The sequence below is a fragment of the Molothrus aeneus genome, chromosome 4, assembly GCF_037042795.1.
Source record: "Molothrus aeneus isolate 106 chromosome 4, BPBGC_Maene_1.0, whole genome shotgun sequence".
Classification (NCBI taxonomy): domain Eukaryota; kingdom Metazoa; phylum Chordata; class Aves; order Passeriformes; family Icteridae; genus Molothrus; species Molothrus aeneus.
This window is the reverse complement of record NC_089649.1, coordinates 26,556,738-26,578,872: the sequence shown is the minus strand read 5'-3', so window position 1 is coordinate 26,578,872 and position 22,135 is coordinate 26,556,738. Positions and strand designations below refer to the sequence as shown.

The window sequence follows — 22,135 nt, the reverse complement described above, 5'->3', positions numbered from 1 at the left end:
CATCTGCCTGTTATTTAAGGCTCATCTCCACTGGGACAGAACTCAACAGCACAGACCTCTGAGCTGGTGTCTGTGGAGGACTCCTTGGTGCCAGAGATATCCCGGGGCAGCAGTGTGCCCAGCAGCTTAGGCTGGTCACTCCTCACTCCCACAGCCACATCCAGCTTCTCGTTTCTGAGCCTTTCCCCACATACCCACTGATGCTCCTGCTCCCATCAAAGGAGAGCTCCATCCTTCCCCTCTACCAGAAGTGTCTGCTCGTGCCAATGAGCCGGTGTCACCCCTCAGAGGGCCCTGCGATGTGTCTCTCATCACTCTCATCGTGGGCACCTGGCAAATCACCTGGCACCTTCAGGCCGTCTGCCATTGTTGCAGGCCGACTGCTGAAAGCTGAGTGTCCCAATTAGATGAAGTTAAATGCTGCCCTGAACAACAAGCGTTGCTGGCAAGAAAGTTATCCCAGCATTATTAGACTGCTCCCTCCCTACGAAGAGACCACAAATTGGTGTTTACTTCAGAGGCCAAGTAGGCCAGCTTTGAGAAAGCATGCCTGCCCCGCCATCCCACAGGTTTCCCATGGGCTCCTGGTTCCTCAGCACACACCTCCACGCCATGGCCGTGCTCTGCATTTAGCCCGGGCTCCATCCTGGCCCGACACAGCATTCAGCTACTGGGTTTATCCCCTGCATGCTGTACTGGGAGAGCTGAAACAACCCCGTCTCTGTGCTGCAGTCAGTTGACACAGGCTAAGTCAATTAGCTGCTATTCCTGCGATGCTCAGCTAGGCCAGATCAAAAGACAAAGAAAGAAAAGCCTCACACTGAGAGGAACCAGGTCCAATCAACACATTTGTCTTCGATACTTCAATCAAAATATTTGAAATGGGAAAGGGAGATGGCTGATGCTTCCCAAAGCAACTAGGTACAAGCTTGCTTTCCTAGGGCAGGAGGGGCAGAGGGGCCAGGCAGAGCATTGCAGTTCCCATTCACTTCTGCTCCAGCCTTTGCTTCCATTCAACAAATCCTTCAAATAAACTCACAAAAACCAAAATATATTCTGTAAGTTCCAGCTAAGGCACTTTCCATTTCAGAGTGGGCTGCTCAAGCCCTGTCTCATCCTGACTCAAACCAACACTCTTTGCAGCTTGTGCATAGCATTCTTCAGGAAGGACACAGAAGATCACAATGCACCACAGGCCTCGCACATCCTCCTCCTTTGGGCAGGATTATTATTTTGCAGATCTCTGCTCTGTATCACCCATCCCAAGGACCACTGGTCTTCTCAGTGGCTTTTGCAAAACTACATCAGTCAGCAGGCATGATATCCAATCCCAAGCCTTGTGAGTACCAAGCCCATTTTTGCCTCCAAAAACATTAATTTTTCTTTTGACAGGCTGACAGTTACTGATGACAAGGCTTCACCTACAGCTGAACTGAAGGAAATCAGAACTGGTAAAGGACAAAAGCAGGTCCACAACACTGAGCTGCAGCTGGGCAGCCTTCAGCTTCCCCTCAGCTCCTTGTGTAGCTGCTGCTGTTGTATCATGCCATGCTGCTCCTCACTTCAAAGAGGACAACCATGAGGAGAACTATTAAAGCAATTAAAAAAATATTATCTTTAGGATGTAATCTACCCAGAGATGAATGGGAATAATTATCTAGCTGCAGATTTTTATGGGGTTTTTTTAAGGCAATAACTGGCTGAACATTCATTCTAAGTAGTTACCTACACTAACTGCCACCTTATTGAAACAAGAGACTAAAGATACCATTTTTTTTCACAGTGTGGGCCACGTATTCCATACCATATTTCACAGTAACATCTATACTCACTAACCCTTTTTCCATTCAGTTCACAATCCCATAAACATCTCTGTAGCAGCTCATGCAACTGTTCATGTAGAAAAGGGTGCCTTCTGTTTTTCTCAAAGCAGCAAAGGCAGCAGTTCAACAGCCTGAAGTGAGAAGATCCAGCTCCAGTTTACCAGGCAGCTGTCTGAAATCGCCCCCTCAAATTCTCACTGAAGAGCAAGACCTAACATCAAGAGCCTTGCCTTAGCATTCTTTAATCTGCATACCTTGAACCCTTTATTCTTCCTCTTCTGCTCTGTTGCCCCACCTCTGAAATGGATATTATGCCATACTCTAGACAGGGAAACAGGCCCTGAGATACCAGCTACTGAGCTGAAGTTGTGCATCAACAAGACTTCCCAAAACCCTTTGATTATCTGTTCATTCCAGGTATTTTTTGAAGGCAATGTACAACCTAGGTCTGTTATTCACTTTTGGTTGGATAGATATGTTTTCTGTAGCTATTGCTTGAAGCATTACCATCTCCTGTCTGCCTCTTATGTCTCCATGGCCAGGTACCAGCACCAGCTGTCCTGATGCCAAGGGACACTTTGAGCTCCTCCCAACAGTACACAAACACATGCTCACCCCTATTATAAACACGCCAAAATATGCAACAAAGCAGAAAAAGGTCAAAGCCAACAGGCCTCTTTAAAAAAAAAAAAAGGCTTTTTTTTGGCTTGATTAGACCCCTGAGATGTCAGCCCTGAAGAGACAAACAGAGGGATTTGGGTTGCATATCACAACACTGAGGTGCAATGCTTTCCTCTTTATAGGTTATGGCTTAAGCCACACACTTGATTCAATAAAGGCTGACATAGAAATTTTCATGAAAGAGCTGTGAAAAATTGTTAAAGAACTCCAATCAATTTTAAAAAATCTATTTTAAAAATTCCTTTGTAATTTAAATTTACTGGGAGGTGGGTTGGGGGGAAATAACCCCAGAAGGTAACAGTTTTACTTTTTTTTAGATTATGCATCTTTCACCAAATACTGAAAAAGAAATCTCAGCTCATATTTGTAATAACAAGAGATTATTAGAGTCCTTGATTTACTGTTGAAGTCTGCAGTAAAGTTTCATACCTTGAGTGAGGTGCAGCCTAATCCCTGCATGTGATTACATTTAGGAGTGAGAGGGAGGTATGCGGGGGGTAGGGAGAAGCAATTTTTATTGAAGACAACGCTTCAGGCAGCCCTGGAGCAGAGTGGATCCAGTTTGAAGAGAATTGGCAACCCTAAAACTTTTTGATAAGATAAAAATTCATTGATGTTGGCTCACACTAGGCCCACTTCAACTCTGCACTTGTCCTCTGTGTTTCCTTGGCATATCTGTTCCTTTCCTCTATCTGCTTTAGCATAACTTTATTTTTCTCTTTTATCTTTAGCTAACTGCACCCAGGGACTGGAGGGATTGATTTTTTGTTTTGACTTATTGTTTGAAGATCTGTAACTCAAAGCAGCTTCTTGCGCCTCTGATGTCTAAGCCCGAGCAGTATAAAAGGTAAAGCTCATCCTGTGTACCAAAGTGAGCAGGGATACCATTTTATAATCAGTCATCTGTGTTTTATTTTGCCTTTTGGGGAGGAAAACTATTTTGAGACTTTATAAGCAATAATACTTTAAATAAATATTCTCATGGCAGATACTGCACATGCCAGTTCCCTTTTTAAAGACAGACAGCTAGTGCTTACCACTCAGGGGAAGAAAAAAAAAAGTTCTTAATTAAAGAAGGCCATTATACATCAGAAGATATTTTGAGCATCACGTCACACTACCAACAGCCTATTGCAGCCAAAATGTTACCATGCAAATGTAGAAATGCTCTCGCTCAGAGATGCGCTGCCATGAGGCCAGCGAAAATCCCCGCTGGGAGGGGAGGGCAGGAGACAGAGCCGCGCTCCTCGGTGCTGCCTAAACAGCCATCGCTCATTGCCATGTTAATACCACCCCGTCCCGAGACATGGAGCGATGCAGACGGATTTCTGGTTGCTTCCTCTGCCTTCTGAGGGCCAAACTCTGGAGATTTCTCCTTTGCCCAGGCAATTCTTCCCTCCCCCCACCCCCCGGACAAAAATGCCTCCGGGCTGTTTTAAACAAGCAGCTCCTCGGGACGTGGCACAGGGGTTTCTCACTGCAAATGCACATTTCCGTATCGTGGAAAGCCGATAGCCATGGCACACACGGACTTTGTTTACAATCGCCAGTCTCTGCTATTCCCTGAAGTTGCCCAGCTTGCTGAAATATGGTTACATATGCAAACATTATCTCCCAATTGTAACCTCATTTTCTGCTCTGCTGGACAGCGTGACCAGCATTTGTCATCTTGCCGCCCCCGCCCGCCACATCATTCATGTGTCTATAATTGTCATCAAGATGTGGCATGTCAGCAGGACTCCCGCGTCTGCTGCTCCCCATCTCCACGCAGTCACTCAGGTAACAAACCCATAATCTCACCCTGTTTTCATGATGGTTGAATTACACATAATTGTTTCTGCACAGTGATTGATTTCTGCCTGAATAGAGACCTCTGCCTTTTTTCAATGCGAGCGAGTGGCAGCCAAGTCTCTCCATCTAGGAGGAGGCAGCAGCCTTTGAAGAGATCAAAGCCAAGGCCGCGAGCAGTTGTGCGCCCTGGGAATATGGAAAGCCTTTATGCTCTCAACCCCATTTCCAACATCATGTTGGATTGCAGCTGCATTACATTCTGCCAGCATTCTTAATGCTTTTAGTATTGACTCTGACATCACCGATAGCTGTTTTAAAGTAACAAAAGCTGAAGGATGACTTATTTTCACAACTCCATAATTGGAACATGCAAAGTTAGGGGAAGGGAGCATTTGTTTTTAATCTGAGATACAAAAGAAAGCACAGAAAATTATATAAGTTTCCCAAAATTAAAAACACGTTTTTCATATGGAAAGAACAGAGGGGGCATTTTTATAGCCTAGACCACACAAAATGAACTGATTATGCACATGCTTTTTCAAGCCTAAAGGCTGAAGTAAAAATACGATTGGGCAAGCGAGTCAAATCGGGAAAAAATATTGTGACTCACAGTACGTTTAGTGACTTTTAGCACCTGATGCAAGGGAAAATAATGCAGATGCCCAGGCTGTTGTCTCCCCTCTGCAGCTCCTTGTAGCAAACTGACAGTAGTTCACTTACCTTAAACCAGACACACAGCACATGGCAAACACTAAATCTCCATTAATTAATCTAAAAAGATAAATAATGACCTAAAAGTATAAAATACTGCAAAGCTTCATTTAAGCCTCCCTCTCCTCCAGTCATACAGACAATCCTTAAAACTACTCTTGCCACAACATGGTTTTCAGGGGCATCAAATGCTCCCATGCTCCTTCTCTCTCCTCATCATCTGGCTTTGCTGATGAAAACAAAAGCAAATTTCTATCAAGAAAAGACTGTCCTGAATTTTAATTAAACGTACATCTACATTACCCTGAAAAAATATTTCCAGGAAACTTTAAAAAGCTATCAGCAGAAAGGAGGGAGGATAAGGAGGATGTGAAAAGCAAGAGCCCAGGAGTGCACAGCAGCTGAACCACTCTGGTGCGTGTGCTGCCCAGTCTGAGCACCAGGGCAACTTTGACAAATATTTTTATTCATGGTAAAACCACTGAATAGTAGCCTTTAAGAGCAGTAATTTTGAAATACGGTCCTGCCGCTACAGTGTGCGGAGTGCTGAGGAAGGAAGAATGTGCAAATAAAGCATAAGCTGTAAAGAATTAAACATTACGAGCACCCATGTATTAGCAATAAAAATAATTTCCTCTTAGCTGTATCGTTTTTGTTCTGCTGTACTAACACTCCTTTCCTCCCTGTAGTCATTAAAACCCTAACTCAAAGACAACAGCGAAGGGATCTGGCCTCCCTCCCTATAGACACAGAGCTTATGTCCCTGTCATTTCAAGGCTGGGAAACTGTCTCATTTTCACTTTGACTGTTCCTTTACACACTAACCACACTGAGGCTGAAATTAGAGTCAAACCTAGCAAGCTCTTTTCCAAGATGTAAAAGCTTATAATTTTTTTAGTATCAAGACAGAAGTCTTTTCTGATGTAATCCAAGGTTTTGGAGTTTTTCCTCCCTCTACTCTCCTGCCATCCCTAACAAATTTACTGCTTCCTCTGCACAGCCTGCTTTTAAAAATCAGGACTAATTCTTTGTGGCTCTGGTGTTCATTCTGATAAGCAGAGGGATGCTCATAAAGGAACACAGAGGAAAGAGTGGAAAGATACACGGAGCTGAAGCCGTCACTGTAAACAGAAGGATCTGCTGCCATTATCTGCAGAACAGCTAAATCAACTTCTGCCTATATCCCAGGAGGAGTCTAAAGTATCTGGAAACGAATGCCAGCCTCCAAAAACTGAGTAAGTAACATGCATAGCATTGCAAAAGTCTCCAAAACACTCACCACTATGAAGACACAGCAGAAAAACAACTTTTACATGATGCTGCAACCCTACCTTTCAACATCAAACCATTACTATGATGAAAAAGTATGTTTTACTGTAATTACTGCTAATTTTTCCCTTCCGGGGACTTTTGTGTTCGTTTACAGAGGATTCACTTGCTACTTGATACTTTTTCTCGAAAGCTTGCTCCTATTTTGTAGCTATTGAAATTCAAGAGACACTATTTAGCCCAAAAGAGGCACCTGAAGGCTGTCTGCCAGGTTTTCACCCTGTGTAGCCCACTCCATAACCTGCACAGGCGGCATTCTGTGCCCAGGCAGAGGCACAGCTTCTCCTCATGCAGGATCCTTTGGCAACCACATTAGAGAGAGCCAGCAACCCTGAAAACCAACCTCACCTGCTCCTGAAATCAGGAACTGAAATCCCTTCAAGGTGACTACCTGCAGGACCACAACAAACTGAGTTTGAAGCGTGGCTGTGGTGCTGGGGACCCTGCAGCCACCAGCTGTGGCCACAGTGTATCAGCTGTGGCTACAGAGGTGTGAAGAAACAAAAGAAAACGCCACAGATGACCTGGCTAACCCTGGCAGGGCAATGGCGCCAGGGAACACCGTTTAGGGAGTACAGATAGGAAACTGAGAGCTGTGCTCCAGTGAACACAGCCTGGCTGCACTGTAGTGTATTAAAATAGAAGATATTTCAGGATGTCCAGGAAAAAGTTTAAAGCTTCCAGCTGCAAATGAGCCAGCACCTCCTTGCAAGCCATTCTTCCCACCAGAGGCAGTCGAGGCACAGGGCTCGGACATCACTGAGGCCTTGGCAGGTGCCCACCACGGCTGGAAGAGGAAGACAGATGCCATTGCTGCCGAGTTGCCATCCCAAAAAGCTGCTCTGAGGTCTTCCCATCCCTACAGTAAACAACAAAAGTCCCACCAGGCTGGTGCCAGGGCAGCTGACAGAAAAACCCTGGCTGGTCATTCCCAGCACATTGTGTGCAAGGGCTGAGAATCAATGGCAGGTTCCCAGGAGAGAGAGCGCACCGTGCTCGTTATCTAATTGTGTTTGCACTGAACTTCTGAGAGGGAAGGAGACAAAAGTGGGGGATGAAAATAATGATGCTGAGGGCAAACAGCCTGCTCCCCTGCAGGGGAGAGAGCAAACAGAAAACCAAGCGAGAAGATATGGGTGCTATTGTGTGGCAGGGAGGGAAAATGAGAAAAAGTCTGTTTCTTGACAAAACCTTTTTTGGGCTAATTTTCTTAGGCCACTTCTTGCTTTCATTTAGAAACTTCAGTAGATTGTTTGCTCCTCCATTCAAAGGCTGGGTATGAAATACAGCCACAGCCAGCACTGACACAAACTTTCTTCCTATCTGCACTGGCTTCAATCCTTTTATTTTCCCTCCCTCCACCACACACATCTCGGTTTTTACTTTCTCAGACTTCTCATTAACAAAACTAAAACCAAAACCAACCTAAGAAACATATGTTAGAAGTGAGCTGCCTTTCAGTTCCCAAAGTGAACTCAGGAAATACGGATTTTATTCCCACCTCTGCCATCACCTTCCTCTAAGGCTCTGAACAAATGTTGCTTTTTCAGGTCCTCATTTGCAGAAGTCTCCTCCCAGACTGTGCTTTGCTTTTGGGAGTGGAGCGGGGGGAAGCAGAGGACATCCACACACACAGACACACCCCAGTGCCAGCGTGGGCACCGGGGATACTTCCCAGGAATCTGCCGGCAGTCACTGACGCACTGCAATTTCCACGGGTCACGTCCTCATGCTACACTCTAGGCTGGACAATTATACACAGAATTTACCTATTTCACGCTTAATTGCACAGGCACAAACTTTTCCTCCAGCCCCAAAACAGCTATAACTTACCGGCGGCACTTATGTTACCACAGGCACCTCTGCCAGTCCTGGCTTAACCTCCTAGGATCAAATCTTGTCCGCTGGCTTAACCAGCCAACCCCTCCTGGGAGAACCCAGCAGAGGAGAGAGAGGAAGCACAGGTAACACAACAAAGGCCAACATCAGCTGTGGGCTCCTGGGCTGTGACACGCCACCTCCAGAAGAAAAATGAAACACCCACCTGTAGGCTCTTCTGCTGATTGAACCTGAAAAATAATTTGTCCACTAGATGCTGGCCAGAGAGATTCATTTAATGGAGGAGGGCATGTTTGTGCAGTAAGCACTACTGTCTAACTATCTGACTGTATTTACTTGGAGTCCTGGAAGACAAGCTTCACAAACCCACCGCTGAGATCTCCTTCTCCTAGGAAGTCTGCCTGTGCCCCAAACACAGGGGTTTCTTAACTGGCTTTGATTCAACCACATTTCCCTACTGAACATTTATCGTTCTGCCCCATTAGCCTGCATTATTCTCACTTACACACATATCCTTGGAAAGAAAAAGCAATAAAAGGAAGGATTTAAAGTGTCAGAAAAAAGAGGAAAGCTCCCTACACAAGTTGTTTTGGAAGCACCCTTGAACTAAAAAATGTTTCAAGACAGTGTTTGACCAGCTCTTCTGCAGTCTCTTAATATTTCCTTATTACAAAGTATGAAGTCATCCTTTTACAGGTCACTCTGATAAGAAGATTATATTTGCCAGTTATAAAAAAAAAAGTGTTTGCAATATTGCTGTCAAACTGTCTGGGGAGTCACCTAATAAATTAGCATTTCTTGTGGTTCTCCTATTCCAATCTTTCCTTCTGAAGATTTACATCTAAAACAGGATCACTGCACTATTATCTTAGAAATATTCTCAAAATAACTGAGATAGGGAAAAAAAGTCTCAACAAAACCTGAAAAATCCATACACTTAAGAGCTAAGCTTTTTAAAGTTTTATTTCTTTTCTTTTGCCTTTAAATCCACCACATCTTCCTTTTCTTCCTATAACAAGAGTATTTAAGACACAAAATAAAGTGCAAGAGAGAAGGGTTTGAGTAACATTTTTTTCAAATCAAATATGTTCATTTGAAACCTATTTTTTCAAGTTGAATTTCAGTTGTGTGCAGGAGGTAATTGGGCAGTAAAAACCAGACCAAAATACAGCCCAGCATGCTACTGTCAGATGGCAGCAAAACAAGGGGAATCCTAAGGGAGTAAACTATTTTAATCGCTTGAGTTTTGAAAAATGTATTCCAATATGTTCGACGTATGGCTTATTTCCTCAAGATCCTCACTGGCTCTCCCAGTGGCAGCTGGGTGAGCTCATTGCTCCTTCCCATATTGATCTCCAGCAGGCTGGAGGGGACCTGGGCTTCCCCCATCACCCTGGGCTCCCACCCTGACCCTCACTCACCTGTGAGCTCCTGCCCCACTCCCAAAAGCTTCCCGAGAGGCTGAACCTGCACATACATTTGTATTTGAAAAAGGAGGACCTGGATGTGAGCACATGGACAGTTTTTACACTTGGCAGGGTCTAATTCACATGCAGAAGTTCAGGGGAGAAATCAGCCTCCCCCCAGTTTAGAGGAGTCCCTGCACTGGGTCAAGCCCAGTTATTCTCCAGCTTCACCTCAACTTTTCTGTACACAAGTGTTTCATCAGTTTAAGATACAGAAGTGCTGCTGATCAGACTGCAACGATGGAACAAGCTGCCACAAAGCCTAAATTGAGGAGAGAGCACAGATGTGAGAATGGAACCACCCTGTAAAAACTAATTGAAGAAGATATAGAATGGAATTTTGCGTGGGACAGAACACGGGTTGGTGGCAAGAACCTTGCTCACTGTGAGGACACAAGGGAATGATACAAAACAGCAATGAAGGAAATACAGGACTGGCAGGGAGCAAAGTAAAGAGCAAGGAAAAACACAATGACCACTCATAACTGCAGCTTCCTGAACCCAATACAGCACCACTCAAACTTCAGAAAGGAGAGACCCTCAACAAATCCCTGGATTGTAGCATTTAAACAAAGTAAACACATTTGCGTTGCCGGACACAGTTTATCTGCGTTTTAGCACATCGGCAGGCAAAAGGCCTTCTCCCAGCCCGTGGTCTGTGTTTGACAAGTGTTGACACCTGTAATCATCACCTCCACATTGTACTTTTTTTATGCTAGACAAAGCTTGCCAATGCAAGACTTGATAGGGATGAAGAAAGATCAAGGCAAAAAGATACGCCAGAACTGTGGAGAGACAACAGACGGCCACAAAGATAAACCTCTGAGACAGTTTTGAAACACAGAAAAAGGCAGAAAATTGAAGAAATAGAGCCTTATAGCATAGCTAAGTGACCAGTTACAGAGAGAGAGCTCTGAGCAGCCAGTGTCACTAGGATGCCTACTCAGAAATATAGAGCCTACAGGGACAGCATTTTAGAGCTCATCGCTCTCCACCTCTGAGCCAACAAAACTGCCCAACCAAAGTCCAATGATCCCTTTCCCTGTTTTTTGAACATACATCATGAATCAAACAATTTCCAGACTGGTTTTCTTTGGATAATGACTGCAACCCCATCCACACCTCCGTTCAACTCAGCTAAGGTGAAGCTGAGCTGTCATCAGTATCCACAGGATTTCAGCATCATGCCTTGCAATTCTGTGCAATCTCAGTCCTTGTGCTGACACTGTGAGGTTCATTGCAGCTCACACACTTTCAAAGTTTCTCAGAGCAGGGCTGCTGGTTATATGCAAAGCCTGGTACTGTGCTGGATGTGCAGCACCAGCCTGTTTCAAACTACTTTAAAGCTTCCCTGCTCAGAAAGCAAGGAGGGGAAAGGAAAAAAAAAAGGTCACACAAGCAGCTTTCTGCTGCTCTTTGCCAAAGCAGCATTACCAGGGCTGCCTCACACCATGAGCACATGCCCATGTACCCTACTCCTTGGCAAACACTTGCATGAAGTCCCCTGCTCCCAAGGGACACCCTCCCCTGCCGTGGTCTGGGTGAAGCAGACCTGCCCACTGACTCGTGCGGAACTGTTTGAAGTACAGGGCTGGAATACTGAAAGTGCTTGGATAGACAGGTGCTTTTGGGAATTAACTGCTCTCTGGCTTGCTTAATAACTCCTAGCCAAAGCAATTCTCTGGTTTATGTGTTACAGCTGGTGACAGCACTACACTCACTTTTTGAGCTGCCCATTTTATAAATATTCAATCAAAGCCCTGTAACTTTACACTTGTAATTTTTGCTGACTAAGCTCATCCCATTGATTTTATGCCTCAACCTTAGCTATATCCACAGCCATTTAAAGAAAATAAACAATCATTGAGTCAACCTTTCAGCTCTCTTAAAATGCTCTTCTACACAAGGGATTTGGTAACTTTGAAGATCACAGGCGAAGATATTCCAGTTCCTTCATCCTCCATCTGAAGTCCCAGCAAGCAACACCACCACCAGAAGCCATGGAAGGCCAGCCATTTTTCCTTGGGCAGTTCAGGCCCCTTTTCTTCCCCTTTAGGAGAGCAGGCAATCCCTGACTGATTAGCACAGTTGGTGTACATGTTAACTCCCTATTGCACTTTTAGCTCAATCCCGAAGATTCAATGAATACATTTTTATTTAAGTGCTCGATCACTTTCTTGCTGAGAGGACAGATTCCTTTGAAGTGGGAATCCCAAACTAAATAAACATATCCACAAGATCCAAGTCTCAAATAGAAGCCACTGGCTTGCTAGATTAAGTTATTCTGAGTGCAATTTTCTTAAGTGAATCTAATGCTTATGAAGGGCTGAAGCAACAGAGACACTAATCCCCAAGTCGGGGGCAGGAGCAGCAGAAAGGGACCAAACCCAAGAGCCAGACAAGAAGTGTCCTCACCCCAAACACGTCTTACAACCAAAACCAGCTTGGAGAGAAATGTCTGCTATCCTGGACAGGGCAGTTTGGGGTAAATGGGAGCCACATCTGCACAGCTGGAGCATCACAGCACATGGCTTCCCTGCAGCAGTGGGACGGACACAAGCTGAGGACAACCTGACTCGAGCAGGTCAAGGACAGACTGCCTGGCTCCCAGCAGTGTTTCCCTTGAACCAGACAGACACTGGATCAGGGTCCATCCATGTGAGAGCAGCACAGGAGATCACGGCAGGACACACACAGAATGTTCGGTGTCTGTATTAAAATGGACTCTTGCACGTTTGTCTCTTCGTCTTCCTGAGAGACATAGTGTTTTACTACTAGCAAAAAAGAGAAAAAAGCACATGCCTCTGATAGGACTTCAGAAATATTAAGCAGCAGTAAAATGCTTTTGTGTGGGTTATTTCCTTCCCATATCAGGAGGCATTTTCGCTAACTATAAACAGAAGTTAAGTACTCCAGAGAAGCCAGGCCTGCGGTACCCAGGCTTTTCAATGCCTGCAGGCATGCAGCACTGCAACTATCTGGAAAAAGCCTTTTCCTCTTTTGATGCCTGAACCTGTGGAGCTTCAGGCTTTCTTCTTGAGCCATATCCTCCTTGGCACTTGCAGCCCATAACAAGCTATTCTTATTAACATTTTTTCTGGGCTGGATTAAGTTGGAAAAGAGACAGGAATGATATTTTGCTTAAATCACTTTAAAAAGTAAGCAGCAGCTCTACCATTTAAAGTTTATATTGAATCAGCTCCTAGATGTATAGAAAAAAAAGGGATCTTTAGGACATAAACACAGACACGTATTGCCATACAAAAGCTCCAACTTTGATGATTTGCAATGGGTAGGGTTTTTGATAATGCCTCAGCTCAAGCCACACACACACACAATTACTGCCTCTGCACTGACACACCAGGAGAACATTTTGTTTTCCCCTTACCCATCCACAATTACATAGATTTGTTAATTGCATCAATGTGACAAGGAGGAGGCAACAAAAGCTGAAAAGGTGTTCTCTACATTAGTATGTGCCAAAGATCACGGTAACAAACCGAACTATGAACTATATACTATATAGTTCATAGAACTATACCGAACTATGAGCTATATACCTAAGACTCTGCCTGAAGCTCTGATCAGGAGCAGCCAGACCAAACTCCAGACAAGGACAACCTAGAGCCAGTGTGTTAACTTCTTCTGCCCCTCTTCCGAATGGAGGATTCATCTCTTTACATGGGAGAAAGAAAACACCACCAAAACTCATCCCATGACCATTCACGGCTTGGGTTTATGTTTCACAGTGGCCTGACTAACTTAGACTGATCAGCTGTGATTGCTTGAGTCAGAGCAGCTGAGAGACATGTTTGTAGCAATGAAGTGCCACTATTGGGGCTGAGCAGATTCCTGTTCTTTCCCGGTGCTGCCATTTGGCAGGACTCACTGAGCTACTCAGAAAATAATGCTAAAATTCCTCCCTGGGCAAATGCTAATACAGTCCATCAAGTTCTGCTTCCATACAGCCAGGAAGCTCTGTGCTCCTGTGTGCTTGATTTCAAAGTTCTTTAAGGAGTTAATCAGCATCATTCAGCTGCGCGGGGTAAAGCTGCAGAGCGTCAGTGTTGGATAAGCAGCTCTGGCTTGTGGAGCCCCTCAGCTGCCCATTTCCTCAGGCACAGGCCTGGGGTTGTGGAGGGAAGAGAGACATCTGTGGCAGGACCACAGCTGCCTAAAACTCCAGAGCATCCTGCTCCAATGTCAGCTTGGGAACCAGAGCAAAGGTTTCTGGTGGGTGATACGGGAGCAGGAGCCGAGCCACAACTTCTGCACTGTGAAAGCCTAATTCATATTGGGCCAGGGAGGTTTCAGCTGGCCACAGCTCCCAGCAATTCCCTACAACTGCACAGTGAGAAGAAGCAAATTCTCAGGAAAAAGACAATACAATGAAAAATCAGGTTTGTGTCCTTCTGCAGCTCCCATACATTCCCCTTGGGGCTCCAAAATTTCCCCACAAGGAAGTGAATCAGGCTGCTTTCAGAGGAACAGAAGATAAAGCTAGGGAAACAAAACCCGCACTGAGGCTCCATAGCCTCTCATTTTTGCTATTTCTACCCTCATCCTTCCTTCTGCCCATATTATCCTCTGAATCTCCTGGGACATCAGCTCTTCAAGATGGGAACTACCTCCATACCCCCTGCCATGCAGAAACACACAAGCAATATCCAAAATCTGGGCTAGTCCTGAGTTGTTCCTAGCAATCCAACTCTCTTGAAAGAATTCCTCGTCATTTTCAGATACGCCGCATTGTGCAAGTTGCCATAAAATGTTTATACATTGTATCCTCCGACCTATTTAACACATCCAGCTGCTACAGAGAGGCAGGAAGAAAGAAACCCAGACCCCAAGAACACAGACAAAAAGTAGGTTGCAGAAATCCCCTATCTTTCCGTAGGAAGTTTAACTCATGGAGAATGAGAAATAAACCCAAAATTATCTACGGGATGAATTTAAAACATGGAGAAATGATCTTTCTTCAGTCACTTCCTCTGTTCCCACGTTCCCACCAAACAGTCAAGAAAGCTTTGCCACCCCAAAACTAGTCTTGTTAACCAAAGGGAAAAACCCCCACACGTTAGAAAACAAACAGCTGCCTCCATCTCCCATCTTCAGTGCCCTGCGAGGCTCAGAAACCACCGAGAGCTATCTCAGCACACAGGATGCGCATTCACCAGGTGTTCCTGCGGTCTGGCACCCTCACCTGCCACTGCTCCTGCAGCCACCCCAACCCACTGCTGCTTCCCCACTCACCCACCCATCTGATAAGAACACAAACTGCGGCACCAGGCTCCTACCTGAACTTGCAATTCACACTCTCCTGCTCCTACTAATACAACTTGGAAATAAATAGCAAATCAGCTGCCAGTAAAATAAGAAAATTAAAAAAAAAATTGAGGAGGAGAATGGGGAAGACGAGACCTCTCTAACATCAGCAGAATTTGGAAGATTTTGAATCCTTGTCAAACACCCTCTTCCTTCCAAAAGCTGCACTGAAATTAGACTTCCATTTTTTTTTTATTATGGTTTATTAGGCAAGTTGTGTCTGACTACAGATTTCTACTTTTAATTTTGCAAAGCAAGCTTTTAAAGCATGTGCCTTTTTTAAAAAAAAGGAAAGGCTTTTTTTTTTCCCCTCTCTACATATGGTGATGAAAGTAACTTTTTTCCCTTTCCAGGAAAGCTTTGCTCTCCCTTCTCATAGATGGTCCTTGCCCTGTGTCTGGATGCCGTTCCCCAGGGGTGCATCCCCGGGGCAGTTTGCAGTCAGCAGGTCCTTCCAAGGTGGAAAAAAAGATTCAGCGCCCCAGGCGCCTTTTTAATCCCGGCTAACACCTCCAGGCAACAGATGCATCAACAAGAAGCGTCTTTGTCATGCAAATAGCAGGGCGCAGGTACACACCAGGCACAAATGGCTGGGGACTAGTGACACCCCAGGGGAGACCTCTGCCTCCGGTGCTTGCTGATCTCAGCTGCTGCTTGCCCTGGAAAGGGGAGGCAGAGCAGACCTGGAGGGCAGCGGCCGGGACCCCGCGGAGGTGAGCGCGGCGCCGGAGCCGCGGAAAGGCACGGGGAGAGCGAGCGTGTCACCTCCCGCATGCCGCGTTTTGATCTTGCGCGCATTAAAACCCAACTGTCAGCAACGAGCCTAGCAAAGATTACAGTTCAATTAAACAAAAAAATTATTTAATAACTCAAGCGTGTAGCCTTGAGGTTAAACTGAAAGAACTCCGGGCTTATGTCAACATTGCAGCCCTGCAACAGCACTGTTTTATTGAAACAGTGGTGCTGCTGTAACACGCAAGAGCAGCACTGAACTAAATTAGCCCCTCAGATGTTCAGCAGGCAGCTTTGCAATTAAAAACAAAACACGTTTTCCCCTCTTTGTCCCCTCCACCACACCCACAAAGGGCAGTTCCTCAAGAGCCTCTGCAAGACGATATTCTGAGGGCACTGATGCCAGATCTGTACAGAGTGGCAGCCTCACGGCATGCATATATGGAGAAAATCCTCGGAGTATAATTAAATTGGATTTTGCTGTTCTAAGCCATGCACCAGCACTCAGGACTTTGTTAGGAAGCTAACAAGGCAAAGAGGGGGCAAAAAAAAAAAAGTTTGAAGTTTTCTAGTCCTCCAAAGGGTGGGTTTGAGCCTCGATGCCGTCTTGAAAAGCTGCATGCTTTTCCCTATGATACATCCAAAAGGAAGTTTTATGTAGAACAACGTTTACAACAACAAATATCAACAGACTGTGATCATCATGCTTCACCCTAAATGGCTGTAGGCCTCTGAACTGGAATTTATACACAAAAAAAACCCCCACAGCTATAGAAAGCAATATATTGCATGAGTCTTTGCATCTTTCAAATGCAGATCCATGTGTTTTGCAGTGCCAAAGCACCCTGTCACTCTGACTCCAAATATACACTAATTTAACATGTTTCACTGCTGTCAAATTACCAGCACAGATCAGGCCCCCTTCTTTTTGTTTTTGAAGTCGAATGCCACAGTCCTGAATAAAAATCAAGAATGTCAAAGAGCACAACAATGCCATGACAGAGTGGCATGACAGAGACCTCCAAGAAAAAAATCTAGGAGCCAGTAAGAGGGAAAACTGCTTTATCACAGGGGAAGTAACAGCATCCAACTCCTCCTCTCACAGCACGCACAACGGCGGCGGCATTTTTCCAGCACGATGCCTACAAGCAAATTGTTTCCTGCTCCACTCAGGTTCTACTAATATAATTTCCACAGCTCATTTTAACACTGCCTCTCCATTGCTCTATATGTATACCAAGAGGCTTACAAAAATAAATGGGGATTGACTATCCAGAATTAAAAGTACATTTAAATCCATTAAACATGAGTCTACACCAATGGAAACAGAGGGACCAACCTGGAAGAATCAGTGCTCGCCACAATGTAAGGGAAAGCTGTAACTACTGCATCATGGTTGATATTAATTCCTAAACAACCATTTCACAATTTCTGGCTGAAGATACAGAGTATGTTTCAAAGCAATGCTGCCAGATAGATAAAGCCTTCACGCAGACCAACTGATGGTGGAAATAAATATCAATCAGCAAAGAGCAATGCCACATCTGAAGCAAAAAAAAAAAAAAATCCAATCTTCTCATCTTACTGTCATGTAACTTTAGCAGTTCTGCTTCCAGCCCTTGATTTTCCTCAACAAACGAAGAGTTAAAGCCAGAAAATTCACATCTGTCCCAGTCATTACAAAGACAGCATTTACATCATTCTGCCATACATTATCCTACAGTAGTAAACCAGAGCTCCCCCCACAAAGCCCCCAGCCCTGTTCACAGACATTAATCTCAGCTTTTCCACTGTGATCACGACCAACACCTCTAAGAGCTCTCAAACTCCACTGGACAGAGGCTCTGAACAGTAGAAGCTCAACCTTCACTGTCACTGAAGCTAGCCAAAAGACCCCTTTGTAAACAGGCTCTGCAGACCAACAGGAGGAAACCCAGCTTGCCAAAACCAGCTTTTGGAAGAGATAACTCACTGTTCTGGGGATGGGTGGCGACAGAGATCCGTTAGGCATGTATGGGTCGTTATTCATATTTGGCATCATGATATACCCAGAATAACCAGAGTACGATGGTCCCTTGCTGTATAAGCCATTGTCTGGATGCTTTCCTATGGAAGATGAAACAATGATTACATGATTCCCCATGTATGCATTTCTCACAATTTAGAGCACTCAAACAGGTACTGTGCATATATAAAAATGTTCTACATGCAAATGTTTCTTTACTCATGGAAATTACTGCTGACAGAAAAATGATACAAAGCAATTTGTAAAAACATTTTTTTTTTAGGAAGAGTAAATTGTTAAAAGAGCAAGTATTCTCAGTGAGGAGTTTATGTTTAAAATACACAATAGCCCCAAAATAAACAATTTTGCTAGTACTCATTGAAATCAAAGTAGACACATCAGCAATGACATCACATTTCTCAAGCAGCAGTTTTACCTAATTTTATACGTGCCTCTAGGATTTGTCAATTCAGAATTATTGCCAGTATGGGTTTCCAACATCATTGTTAGGAAAGGGAGGACAAGGCTGTGATAACTAGATATAATAATTTCCTTCTCTTGCTGAGACAGTGTGTGCAGCAAACAATTCATTCTGACTATGCTCACTGGGAACAATTAAAGGGCAGGGGGTGGCTTGGAAGGAGATCCTTACAATTTGGGAGGGAGGCTGTTAAGCACACATGGTACTACAGCCAAGAGGGAAACCCCATGAGGGAGGCTGTCTGGTAGGGGAAAAAAAAGTGTTTGGGTCCAGATCCTGCAAATAGGGTGAACAGGTCTCCCACCTACATGCCCACTGACAAGGATACTACTTGAAAGTGAGGTTTTAAGAAGATGCAGAGCTGAAAACTATCCAGAGCTGAACACCTCCCCCTCACTGCCCAAATGCAATGAGCATGGACATTATTGCTTTTAGGCTATTTAATTACAAATTTGGAGGAAGATGGCGAGAGAGTCCTGGAAAGCACCAGGACTGAACTCTGTCTGTCTTTATATGGAATTTATAATCCGGTTTAGTTTGTGATGATAAGCTTTTGATTTTAAACATAATCTCCCACCCTTCACAGCACACATTCTTTGCATGCGTGTCCAGCTTCCTAAATGATATTTGATGAACTCTGCTACTTCCTCTGTCCTTCTCAATTGAAATTAACCATTTGAGACATTAAAAAATGCAGGAGATCTGCTCATACTTAGATTTGAAAAAGGAGATTTAAGTGACAGACTTTGGCTATGGGGAAAAGCAGAGGGTTTCTGAACACAACTGTACACTGTATGAGTGAAGAAATAGATGTATTTAAGGTGATATCCTAAAAATAGTTACTTCTTCAGTGAAGATCCATTTGGCCTACTTATCAGTTTCTAAACAACTGGAATACCATTTGGTCACTCTAGATAAACGCACTGCACGTTCGTCTCCTTTTTAAATGCACTTTGAAAACACTTTGGCATCCCTCCTCCCCAAAAGATATTAAATTTATGTTTTCCAAAAGAAACCAAGTTCCAGTTTGAGGACTGTGTGGAGGGTCACAGAGGGACAACACTGCAAGACGGGACTGTGCAAGTCTCACCTTCCTCGGGGTGTTCTCTGCCTTTATCATGGTAGGAATCCTGTGCTTGAGTCTGCCTGGAAACCTGACCACAAGGAATCCACCATCAGAAAAGAAGAAAAAGAAGAAAAGTCATTGTATGGATTGCTGTTTATCAAACACGCTGCTACAGTTTCTTGAAGGAAGAGAGGATTTCAGACCACAAGATTAACATCTTTCTTTTTCCTCCTAAGTCGCTTGGAAGGCAACTGTTCCAGAATCATTTGTGTAAACTATTGTTTTATGACAACGTGAATAACTACAGGGCTTTGCAAAGCATTTCTAGCAGAAGCACCCTGAATTTAATGGAAGTGGATCATTTCTGGAAAATATTTGGCACTCTGGCAGTCAAAACGCTCTTGGTAAAAAGATACCAAAAATAATAATGAAAATCAGGTTGCCCTCCTTAGCAGATGTTTAGGGAAAAAAAAAAAAAAAAAGAAAGAAAATTTTAAAAAAAAAATTAAACAAAATTTTTAAAAGGCAGGTTCCCCGCTCGCCCTGAAGTTATTTTAGAGTCGGGAATTTCTTCCCTAACAGTTTTATGCAAATCCCTTAAAGAGTTTACAGCTAACGCTCCGACCCCGCTGATTTTACTGAGGAAATTTCATGGCTGCTTGAGGTCTAATACCACCGCACCGTCGGGGAACTCGCGGCAACTTTTCTCATCCCGGGCCGAAGCGCGGAAGGAGCTCTGCCCGGCGCATCTCTGGAGACAGGATTTGGGGTAGAACGAGCTCTTTTCCTATGGGAAATGTTTCCCCGGTGCCCCTCCGAAGCTCCCTCCCCGCGGCGGGGCCGGAGCCCGCCGGCACCCCGCGCCCCCTCCGTCCGCGCTGCCCACGGAGCCCCCGCGGCCGCGCACCTCGTGCCCGTTGGCGCCGGGGGCGATCTCGGACTCGTTGACGAGGGAGGACTTGATGTCGGCCAGGTCGCCCTCCTCCTCGGGGTGGCTGATCTCGGCGAAGATCTTCTCTTTCTGGGGGTCCCCCTCGTCCTTGAAGGGGATCATCTCGTCGGTGGCGCAGAGCTCCGGGTCCCCCCCGCCGCCCCCGGCCCCCGGCAGCTGCGGCATCCTCACGGCAGCGCGGCGTCTGCTGCGGCCGCCGGCCCGCCGCGGGAAGGGGAGCGGGCGGAGCAGCGGGGGGAGGAGGAGGAGGAGGGCGGAGGAGGAGGAGAGAGGAGGAGAAGGAGGAGAGAAGAAGGAAAAATCCCGTGAACTCCTCGGGGCTGCTCTCGACAGCCGGAGACCCCCGCCCGCCCGTCCGCCCGCCCCCTCGGGGCCGAGGTACCCCGTCTTCCGCACGACACCGACGTCCCGGGACCCTCGCCCCAACGCGCCGCACGGCCGGAATAGGTCGAAATACGCTTGCCCGTGTCCCGACCGCGCCAGGGACCGCCCCCCAGGAGACCCGACCCCCCTCCATCCCCCCGGGACCCGGGCTCACCCCGGGGGAGAGGAGACGCGGAGGGGAGCGGAGCCCGCCCGCGTTTCGCCTCCGAGCGAAGTTGCCACCACCCCGGCGGGACCGAGTTAAAATGGCTGGGGGGAGGCGGGCAGGGGGAGGGGGCGTCCCGGGGGAAGGGGCCGGCGCTGCCTGTGCCGCGCACCCACCGGGCCTTTGTCCGCCACTTCGTCCGCGGCTCCGGGCACGGCTGGGCTCGGCTCGGCGGCACCGCGAGGGGCGGGGGGCCGGGGAAGAAACAGCCCCGGGAGGGAGGGAGAGCAGGAGGGGAGGGATGGAACGGGCGGGGAGGTGACCCCCCCCCGCTTCCCTCCGCGCCCGCGGGCAGGGGAAAAAGTTGCCGGCACGGCGCCCCCGGCCGCCTCCGCGCTCAGCGCCCGGCGCGGGGCCTCCTCCTGCCGCAGCCGGCGGGCGCGGCGCCCCACGGGGGGCGGCGGTGGGGCGCGGGGCGGCGGCGACAGCGCAACTTCAGCATCGCTCCCGCCCTCCCTCCCTGCGCCGTCGGGGCGGGGCGGGGCGGGGGCGGCGGAGATGAAAGGGACCGCCGCCGTGACTGACACCGTGTCCGGCCCGGGAGGGCCGAGCGGCGGGGGCGGGGAGAGGAGGGGGCTGGGGCCAGCGCCAGCGGGGAGGGAGGAAGGGGCGGGAGGGAGCGGGTGCGGGGCTGCCCCCGGGCAAACTTTGCTCTGGCTGCGCGGAGTAGCCTCTGTGTCCGTGTGTGTACCTACATGCACATGTGTGCGTTTGTGTGTGCGTGTCCGCGTCGCGGGGGTGCGCCGGGTCGCTGCCGCTCCTCTCCCTTCCCAGCCAAGAGCCCGCCGAGGAGGGCACAGGCACTAGCTGCATCCCCGGGAAGGGCGGACAGACCTGCTTTTTTAGGGCTGCTTTGTTGAGCCTTCCCCATCGCCACATGGCGCTGCTCCGGTGTGGGAAGTGTGCGAGGGGTTGACCAGGCTCTGCCCGCGCCCGCATCGGACGAAGGGCAGAAATTAAGACATCCCCATTGAATCCAGTAAGTGCCCGGCAGAAACGAGTGGTAGCCCCTGAGAGAAGGGGAGAAACCGGGGTGAGCTCGTCCCAGTTTCGGAGCGGTAAATAGAGCCAGAGCAGTAAGGGAGATTTACCCCTCCACCCTGTCCCGTTCCTCCAGCACCGCGCTGCCCCGTTAGCTCCTGGCCGATCCAGCATCAGCCGGCGACAGGGCACGGGTGCAGTAAAAAAAAAAAATCATCCAGACAAAAGCAGACGCTGCGCTTGGGGAACGTCAGGATCCGCAACTTCTATTTTGCGAACACCATGGGCGCACATTTTGCAGGAAACAACTTCCCAGTATTTTGGCATCGGAAAAGTGCGCTTTGTGCTTTGCACATGCCCCGTC

At 46.9% G+C, this 22,135-nt stretch overlaps 1 protein-coding gene across 6 annotated transcripts in view; it reads right to left on the bottom strand.

The window, feature by feature from the left end:
- The window catches only part of LEF1 (lymphoid enhancer binding factor 1), a 71,112-nt gene extending 50,063 nt beyond the window's left edge, over positions 1-21,049 (bottom strand). The window contains exons 1-4 of one of the 6 annotated variants that reach the window (XM_066548137.1): positions 20,907-21,049; positions 20,157-20,385; positions 19,274-19,337; positions 17,670-17,803 (exon numbers count right to left, since the gene is read on the bottom strand). In XM_066548137.1, the coding sequence (XP_066404234.1) occupies positions 17,670-17,803; positions 19,274-19,337; positions 20,157-20,366 (408 nt within the window). In that variant the 5' untranslated portion in view covers positions 20,367-20,385; positions 20,907-21,049. Of the gene's footprint in view, positions 1-17,669; positions 17,804-19,273; positions 19,338-20,156; positions 20,389-20,739; positions 20,792-20,906 lie in introns of those variants that run through there. The other 5 variants (XM_066548139.1, XM_066548136.1, XM_066548133.1 and 2 more) reach the window with 5 other exon arrangements.
- Positions 21,050-22,135: the final 1,086 nt, after the last annotated feature.